Source organism: Hoplias malabaricus, chromosome 5, assembly GCF_029633855.1.
Source record: "Hoplias malabaricus isolate fHopMal1 chromosome 5, fHopMal1.hap1, whole genome shotgun sequence".
NCBI classification, from domain to species: Eukaryota; Metazoa; Chordata; class Actinopteri; order Characiformes; family Erythrinidae; genus Hoplias; species Hoplias malabaricus.
The window spans coordinates 36,556,066-36,565,759 of NC_089804.1; the positions used below are offsets into that span (position 1 = coordinate 36,556,066).

The 9,694-nt window shown below is 45.0% G+C and overlaps 1 protein-coding gene across 1 annotated transcript in view; it reads left to right on the top strand.

The window, feature by feature from the left end:
- Positions 1-231: 231 nt before the first annotated feature.
- eogt (EGF domain-specific O-linked N-acetylglucosamine (GlcNAc) transferase) overlaps positions 232-9,694 on the top strand; it is a 14,606-nt gene continuing 5,143 nt past the window's right edge. Inside the window, exons 1-10 of the mRNA XM_066671287.1 lie at positions 232-329; positions 2,025-2,207; positions 2,526-2,626; positions 5,640-5,748; positions 5,834-5,928; positions 6,027-6,131; positions 6,362-6,468; positions 7,190-7,293; positions 8,418-8,510; positions 9,554-9,625. Of these exons, the coding sequence (XP_066527384.1) occupies positions 2,040-2,207; positions 2,526-2,626; positions 5,640-5,748; positions 5,834-5,928; positions 6,027-6,131; positions 6,362-6,468; positions 7,190-7,293; positions 8,418-8,510; positions 9,554-9,625 (954 nt within the window). The 5' untranslated portion in view covers positions 232-329; positions 2,025-2,039. The remainder of the gene's footprint in view (positions 330-2,024; positions 2,208-2,525; positions 2,627-5,639; positions 5,749-5,833; positions 5,929-6,026; positions 6,132-6,361; positions 6,469-7,189; positions 7,294-8,417; positions 8,511-9,553; positions 9,626-9,694) is intronic.

Below are 9,694 nucleotides of genomic sequence, written 5' to 3' on the forward strand. Positions count from 1 at the left end.
GGCCTTCTTTCTTTGTCCTGGTCACATTTAATATTTGTGTTATGTACTACGTTAAGCTGTTTGCAGACGCTTGGGTCACCCCTGGTGTAATGTTATGAATACAGATGCTTTATAGAGAAATGGTTATGCAATATTTAAAGGGAAGAACATATGTAAGCTTATTTACACTTTTAAAATGTCATAAAACGTTATTAAACCATGAGTGGATAAGCGTTTGCGCACAACTGTTGTCGCCCTCTGGCGGTTGATGGTAGAATCACACGCCGGCGGCTGGTTTCCGGTGTTATGGCGACTTGGCTCATTCACTGTGTATTAGTTCGTTAAAAGAGGTAAGTTTTCATCTATTAATTCATTTTAACGTAGGATGTTTTAGGTTTTACCATATTTTTGCAGTAGTTTCTTCATTTTCGCATCCCCTTTTATTGAAGGAGGGCTGTTAAACAACAAGACAGGAGCTTTTTTTGTTTGGGATAGTGATAAAATATAAGTGCTCTGATGTTGATGTTAATACTGAGTCTGCAGTCTTTTCCTCTTCACAGAGGCGTTATTACAACGGTTTTCTGCTATGGTTTACCTCAGCCCTGTGTTAGTCCGTGTGTAATACGCCGACACTGTCGTCCCTAAGTTCTGCTTTCTTGTGGTTTGTGGCTTTCTTTGTGGCCACAGGTTTGAAAGTGAATGAAAACCTTGGCTCCCTAATCTGCTCCCTACTTGGGGCACTAGCTGTGTCCTGAAACAAACTTGTACACTCGAATAAGGCGCATAGAACCAATTGGGATTAAACTGTTGGTCGTTTGTCCACACTTTTGACTCATAAGAGGGGCAAAGAACAAGAAATGAAGTCAAGAGGGACTTTTCTAGAAGCTTGTACTTATAGACTTCTAGGACTTTTAAAGACTGTATTGAAATCAGGGTTTAGCTTTGTTAGCATGTGTGCAGGGTGTTGTTCGACATTAAGAAGATGTATCATGAGTAAAATAAGCAGTCAGCGTCATGGCTGAACATTAATCCTTTGAAAATTCAGCGTTCCAACGCATTCTTGAAAACACAGATTCAGACAGCCTGGGTTTCATATGTCACACACCTCAGGAACCAATCCAGTCAGCATGCCAGTGATAGAGGCGGGGACTAGTTGCATATTAGATCCAGTCCTACCTAAATATGTATGAATATGTAGCTATAAAGACACCTTAACCCATTATGTGTTTTTATCTTGGAAATAAATTCTAAATATATTACTTTAAGAGAATTTTTTAAGGGTTTATTTAATGACCATCGTTAGCCTGAAAGGGACTTTAAATGAATAGTTCACCAAATTGTTTTTAATCATTTTTTGCCTGTAAATTAATTTAGCTTTCCCCTTTCCCCTGGAGCTCTAAGGCTAATAAACTACATGCCCTAATGTTTGTGGACACCTGCTTATCCAGCCTTTCTGCTCAAACAGAGGCTGTTAATCTCTATAATATAAATATTAATGAACCTGGAGTGGAATACAGGTTTATTTTCTCTTGTTTTCTTTTTGGCTCGAACACCTCAAGCTTGTTTTGATGTTGATTTCCCATATTCCAGCCCTCGCTGCTACAACAATGGTAGGAAAAAGGTCACTAATATTTCCTGTGCTTGGAGCTGGGTAAGTTAGATCCGTTCAGATGCAGTTCCCACGCTGAAGCTAATGACCATTCTCTTAAGTCCTGGACACGTACTGGACAAGTCTTCACTCTTTCTGACCTCTTCTTAGTCTTGTCTGTCTCTTATATCATCCAATACCTTTTTCTGTTCATCTAACCTCTCTGTTCTCTCTCTCTCTCTCTCTCTCTCTCTCTCTCTCTCTCTCTCTCTCTCTCTCTCTCTCCCTCTCTCCCTCTCTCCCTCCCCCCTTTGTCCTATCCTTACCTGATTTCCCATTCACACGTCCATCTTTCCTTCTGTCTTATTCTCTCTCTCTCTGTGTCTCTCTGTCTCTCTCTCTCTCTCTCTCTCTCTCTCTCTCTCTCTCTCTCTCTCTCTCTCTCTCTCACTCTCAGGCTGTGGTGTGGACTATGCCTCAGTGGTTGATGGTGTTGTTCTCTCTGGTCTATGGTGATGGATCTGAGCCGCTGCTGAACTACAGCTCTGTGTCCCTGCCAGCGCTTCACCTTCCCTTCTTCTTCCACAACAACCGCCACGTGGCTCAAATCTGCTCCGACGACCCGCTCTGTCCCTTTAAAGTAAGTTTAAGACTCTGACGGCTGATCTGGGTTTGTTTTGTGTTTTGATGAAAGGGGAATTTTCAGACTGGGTTTTCAGGCTTTCCACAATCCTCAGGTGGAGTAGAGTTTCAGTGAAAGAAGTCACCTTGAGGTAGCATTGTTTGAAGTACAATGTCTCGTAACTTTGTAAGCAGCACAATGCATGGACAAAGGGTATCATATCCTTAAAGGGGAATTTATAAGGAACATTTTTACAAAATATAACTTCACTATGATTGAAATTTATTTTTCATCTTCTCTTTCCTCTTTGTGTGTGTGTGTGTGTGTGTGTGTTAGGATGCTCTGTCTTCAAAGGGATCATGTTGGGGTTATGAAAAGAACTGCTCTCCAGGAAAGAGGTTCAGTTTCCCTGTCTGCACCAGTGTGGACCCAGGATGGTAAGACTTCTGTTAAGTATAAATGTATTATTATTAAATTTTAAAGTATGTTTTTTTGTAAGGTAAACTGGTAATTCAGAATTCAAACCTTCTCCTGCTCTTTTGTCATTTTAAAGTAACTATGAAAATATGACAATTGGCATTTATTCACCAAAAAAAAACTAAAATTAAGTATTATACACAATATTCATGTAATTTTGGGTACAGTATTATCCCCAAAACTTTTCATTCATTCATTCATTGTCTGTAAGCGCTTATCAAGTTCAGGGACACGATGGGTCCGAAGCCTACCCGGATTCAGTGGGCACAAGGCAGGAACACACCCTGGAGGGGGCACCAGTCCTTCACAGGGCGACATACACTCACACATTCACTCACACTTACGGACACTTTTGAGTCGCCAATCCACCTACCAACGTGTGTTTTTGGACTGTGGGAGGAAACCGGAGCACCCAGAGGAATCCCACGCAGACACAGGGAGAACACACCACACTCCTCACAGACAGTCACCCGGAGGAAACCCATGCAGACACAGAGAGAACACACCACACTCCTCACAGACAGTCACCCGGAGGAAACCCACGTAGACACAGGGAGAACACACCACACTCCTCACAGACAGTCACCCGGAGGAAACCCACGCAGACACAGGGAGAACACACCACGCTCCTCACAGACAGTCACCCGGAGGAAACCCACACAGACACAGAGAGAACACACCACACTCCTCACAGACAGTCACCCGGAGGAAACCCATGCAGACACAGGGAGAACACACCACACTCCTCACAGACAGTCACCCGGAGGAAACCCACGCAGACACAGGGAGAACACACCACACTCCTCACAGACAGTCACCCGGAGGAAACCCACGCAGACACAGGGAGAACACACCACACTCCTCACAGACAGTCACCCGGAGGAAACCCACGCAGACACAGGGAGAACACACCACGCTCCTCACAGACAGTCACCCGGAGGAAACCCACACAGACACAGAGAGAACACACCACGCTCCTCACAGACAGTCACCCGGAGGAAACCCACGCAGACACAGAGAGAACACACCACACTCCTCACAGACAGTCACCCGGAGGAAACCCACACAGACACAGAGAGAACACACCACGCTCCTCACAGACAGTCACCCGGAGGAAACCCACACAGACACAGAGAGAACACACCACACTCCTCACAGACAGTCACCCGGAGGAAACCCACGCAGACACAGAGAGAACACACCACACTCCTCACAGACAGTCACCCGGAGGAAACCCACGCAGACACAGGGAGAACACACCACACTCCTCACAGACAGTCACCCGGAGGAAACCCACGCAGACACAGGGAGAACACACCACACTCCTCACAGACAGTCACCCGGAGGAAACCCACGCAGACACAGGGAGAACACACCACACTCCTCACAGACAGTCACCCGGAGGAAACCCACGCAGACACAGGGAGAACACACCACACTCCTCACAGACAGTCACCCGGAGGAAACCCACGCAGACACAGGGAGAACACACCACGCTCCTCACAGACAGTCACCCGGAGGAAACCCACACAGACACAGAGAGAACACACCACGCTCCTCACAGACAGTCACCCGGAGGAAACCCACGCAGACACAGAGAGAACACACCACACTCCTCACAGACAGTCACCCGGAGGAAACCCACACAGACACAGAGAGAACACACCACGCTCCTCACAGACAGTCACCCGGAGGAAACCCACACAGACACAGAGAGAACACACCACACTCCTCACAGACAGTCACCCGGAGGAAACCCACGCAGACACAGAGAGAACACACCACACTCCTCACAGACAGTCACCCGGAGGAAACCCACGCAGACACAGGGAGAACACACCACACTCCTCACAGACAGTCACCCGGAGGAAACCCACGCAGACACAGGGAGAACACACCACACTCCTCACAGACAGTCACCCGGAGGAAACCCACGCAGACACAGGGAGAACACACCACACTCCTCACAGACAGTCACCCGGAGGAAACCCACGCAGACACAGGGAGAACACACCACACTCCTCACAGACAGTCACCCGGAGGAAACCCACGCAGACACAGGGAGAACACACCACACTTCTCACAGACATTCACCCGGAGGAAACCCACGCAGACACAGGGAGAACACACCACACTCCTCACAGACAGTCACCCGGAGGAAACCCACGCAGACACAGGGAGAACACACCACACTCTACACAGACAGTCACCCGGAGGAAACCCACGCAGACACAAGGAGAACACACCACACTGCTCACGGACATTCACCCGGAGGAAACCCACGCAGACACAGAGAGAACACACCACACTCCTCACGGACAGTCACCCGGAGGAAACCCACGCAGACACAGGGAGAACACACCAACTCCTCACAGACAGTCACCCGGAGCGGGACTAGAACCCACAACCTCCAGGTCCCTGGAGCCGTGTGACTGTGACACTACCACCGTGCTCTTGCTTATCAAACTACTTCATTTTTAGGCAATTTTTGTTGAATAAAATGTCGATTGACATTTTTAATACTACACAACAGTTACCATAAAATGACTAAAGAGCAAGAGAATGTTTGAACTACTATTATACATTACACAAAAACTTATATGTACACTAAATAAGCACAGTCAGGTCCACAGTTTAACTGTTTAGGAATTACAGCCATTTCCATTCAACGTGTACACTTTAATCGCATCTTAATGACTGTATTTCAGAATCATTGTGGTGGTTTATGGATGTTAATTATTAAAATTGTGACACTGTCCAAAACGTCTGCACCTGTTAGACACAACATTAAAACACCTCCTTGTTTCTAGCTCCATTAACCACACAGGAGATAATATATCTATAATTAGAAACTGTGATCCATTGTTTGCCCTGAATACGTTGTTAGGATCAAATTAAACAGAAGGGATGGAGCTGTTTGTTTTGTAATTAAACTGAAAGGGATGTGTATTTTTTAATGGATGTGTGTTTCAGGGCGAGCTCCGTGCAAGCGGCTCAGGACCTCTTCTGGAAACAGGCCGACTTCGGCTACGTCAAAGAGAGACTGAGAGAGATGAAGACTCTCTGCAAGCCTTCAGCTCCTGTAAGTGTTGTGTTTTTGCCCCACCATTTATCTTCAAATGTTTTATTTACATTTTCTCAGATTTTTTTTTTCTTCTTCTTCTAAGGGGGACTCTTCACTGATGTGTACCAGTTATCTGCGTTACTGCAGGGCCACCAACCTCTACTTGGACCTGCGGAAACCTCGCAGAGGAAAAGAGAGGTCAGATAAATGGGGGTTAGACTTACAGTGTAATAACTATTGTATTGTTATCACTTTATTACCCACTTCCACCCCCTGCTTTCTCTCTCTTTCTCTAGATACAAGGAGGATTTTCTGCAACAGGGGGAAATAGGAGGTTTCTGCAGGTTAAACAGCAGAGCTCTGGAGGCAGAGGGAGAGCACAAGAGCCCCCTGCAGTCCTGGTGAGAGGAAGTGTCCAAAGCCATGTGCTAAGACCATCAGAGTAAATCCTCTGAGGCCCAGATTAAACTTACTGTCTGATTCAGTGGCAGCATCAGCAAGAAACGTTTTATATATATATATATATATATATATATATATATATCAGTGATTCATGGTGAGCTTAGAAGCCACTGTGTTTTTATTGCTGCTGGTCACCGTTACGTTATCAGTTCTGGCCATTTTTCTGCAGGTTTGCTGAGCTCCAGACCTACACCGAGCTCAATTTCTGCCCCACAGACGATGGACACTGTGATGTTGTTGTCGACAGACCCACAGTCTTCATGAAGCTGGATGCAGGTTTAATGCCAACAAAAGAAAGCATGCTTTAATTAGATGGTCTTGATGTTACAGTTGTGGCTGATGGAGTTTAGGTTGAAAAAAGGCTGAATATTCAAATTATATATAAAATGACCTCATATACCCGAAAGTAAAAATCTTAAAGGGGTCGGTTCCTCTTCAGCTACAGTGGCTCTGTAACAGTCGGTAAGGAGCGATATTCTACTACCTCCGGTGGCTCCGGTTTCCTCCCCTGGTCCAAAACACACATTGATAGGTGGACTGGCGACCCAAAAGTGTCCGTAGGTGTGAGTGTTTGTGTTGCCCTGTGAAGGACTGGCGTCCCCTCCAGGGTGTGTTCCTGCCTTGCGCCCAATGAACCCAGGTAGGGTCTGGACCCACCGCGACCCTGAACTGGATAAGACGGTTACAAACAATGAATGAATGAATATATCCTAATTAACAGTCCTTATATTACAATTCTCTGGGCTTGAGTCATTTTTACCACCTCTATTTGCATTTTACTCACTTCTGTTTTGTTCATTCCACCTCTATTTTCTATTTTCTTTTTTAAACCTACTATTCACTACTATTTACATTTTTCCCCTTTTTTAATTATTTTTCTACCTATATTTAACTTTCCTTTTTTCCGAAGTTTGAGGTTACACTCATTACAATAACATTAAACTCCCATTTCAGATTTATATGAAAGCGGGTGACTGGTTCTGTTCTCACTTTCTAGGGGTGAATATGTACCATCATTTCTGTGACTTCGTAAATCTGTACATCTCCCAGCACATCAACAACTCCTTCAGCAGAGACATCAATATCGTCATGTGGGACACGGTATATCACACACACACACACACACACACACACACACACACACACACTCACAGAATTACAAACACACACACGCTCATCCATCTGGAACACACTAAAACTTTTAGGATTTGATGGTCTTCAGCCATCACCAAAAAAAGCTACTCCACCTCATCATAAAGGTCATAAAGGTATTCAGTGGTGCTCCATCACTCCAGAGGACACAGTTCCACAGCTCTACAGCCTGGGGTTTTTACAAGTACTAGCCCAAGCTTGTCATTGAGCATGCTGGTGTAAAGGTACTCGCCCCATTCCATGCTTTTCCAGGGACAGGTGGTAGACTACAGTCTTTTGGGCACGTAGTGTATATCACAACCTCCTGCACAAGCTCACTGAGTTGTGTTGTGTCTGAGATGTTTGTACTCGGGCCTTGTTTACAAAGTAGTGAGATCAGCTCCGTCTGGGTCTGCCAGGATGTGATGTAATGAAGCCATTTGCTGAACGGTGACTCTGAATCGACTGTGATAGAACGCATCACCTGTCATTTACCAGGCTCTCACAGCTCTTACTGGGATTAAAATGAAAGAGAAGCTGAGCATTTGGCTCTGACCTTCCAGCAGAGTCTGACAGCGTCTGGAGCTCATCCTTGTTCAAGCCCCGCTGAAAAGATTGAGGTGCCAAAACCACTGTGATTAATGGAGAATTCCTTATCTGGGTCATTTCTCCTTGTCCTGAGTTTCCTGGCTGTGGACGAGAGGGAAGAATGATTGTGTAAAAAGAACAAGGGTTATTTCCTCTTTAAAAAAAACAGATTTTTCTGAACACTTTTGCTGTGTTACACCTTTAAAACCGTCTGAATTTTAGCCTTGATTTCAGCCAAAGAAATGGAGCAGTGAGCCATTTTCACAAATCTCTTTCGTTATGAAACGGAGGTTACACTGACACCTAGTGGCATTAGCACAGAAATTGTGTACTAAACTAAATTTAAACATGGCCTCCTCCATCAGGGGGACCCACTCTATGAAACATTAACTGCTTCCTTTAGGGTCTCATGGGCAAATTTGATTGTGTGTCTCATGTGATTTACACTGCAGACAGAGTATAAATATCATTTTTATAAATACTAACGGTTAAATTGTATGTTTCAGAGTTTATACGGGTATGGAGACTTGTTCAGTGAGACCTGGAGAGCCTTTTCAGATTACGACATCATTCATCTCAAAACCTACGACTCCAAAAGGGTGAGAGTCCATTAGTAATGAGTACAATAGTTCAGCCTGTTCAGTATATGGTATTCACTGTACAATTACTGGATCAGGGACACCTACCTGAGTATCTACACTCACTGTCCATTTTATCAGCTCCACTGTCCGCACAGGAGAACTTTGTAGAATCTACAGTTACAAGCTTTATTCCACTGGTTGCTCTGCATACTTCATGCCCATTTCACCCTGCCCTCCTATGCTCAGGACCCCCACAGAGCAGGTATGGGTATGGGTGGTGGAGTGTGTCACAAGCAACACAAACTATGTAGCGACAGATGAGCTACTCTCCCTGACATTACATCTACAAGGTGGACCAACAAGGCTGGAGTGTACAGTGTACAGCACAGAGTGGACTGTGACTGTTTAAGAACTCCAGCAGCACTGCTGTGTCTAATCCACTCATGCCAGCGCAACACACACTAACACACCACCATCACGTCAGTGTCACTGAAGCTCTGAATATGTTCCACCCCGCAATTCATACCTGCTCTGTGGGGACCCTGAGGATTGAGGAACAGGTTGAGACGGGGGTAAAAGTATGCAGAGCTACGTGTTTGCTCATGTGTGGTCTGTGGAGCTGAGAGAAGGGACAGTAATTAATGTAATATAATGTAATTGTGAAAGATTTTTATTAGTGACGGATCATCTGTCTGTCTCTCTGCCTGTCTGTGTGTCCATATTTCTGTCTGTCTATTTGTTTATCTCTCAGTCTATCCTTCTCTCAATAAATAGACCTATCAACCTGCCTGCCTCTCTGTACCTGTCTGTCTGTGTAGCTTTGTGTCTGTCTCTGTCTGTCTAAATTTGTCTCTGTCTATCTCTGTTTGTCTGAGTGTTTTAGTGTCAAACTCTGTATCTGTTCCACCCCTCCCCCATATCATTTCTCTCTTTTTTGCTGTGTAGCAAATGTATAAAAAACATGTTCATTTGAATATTTACCAGTTTGTTTACTGTACTAACCAACGTCAGTCATTTTTTAAATGTCATGTCTTTTTAATTTCCATGTCTCTATCTTCCAGGTGTGTTTTAGGGACGTGTTTTTCTCTCTGCTGCCCCGGATGAGATACGGCCTCTTCTACAACACCCCCCTGGTGAGAGTGCCGCTAAAAACAAAAGCATACATGATTTCAGAGGGATGCGCTGTAAATCAAGGCAAAGAG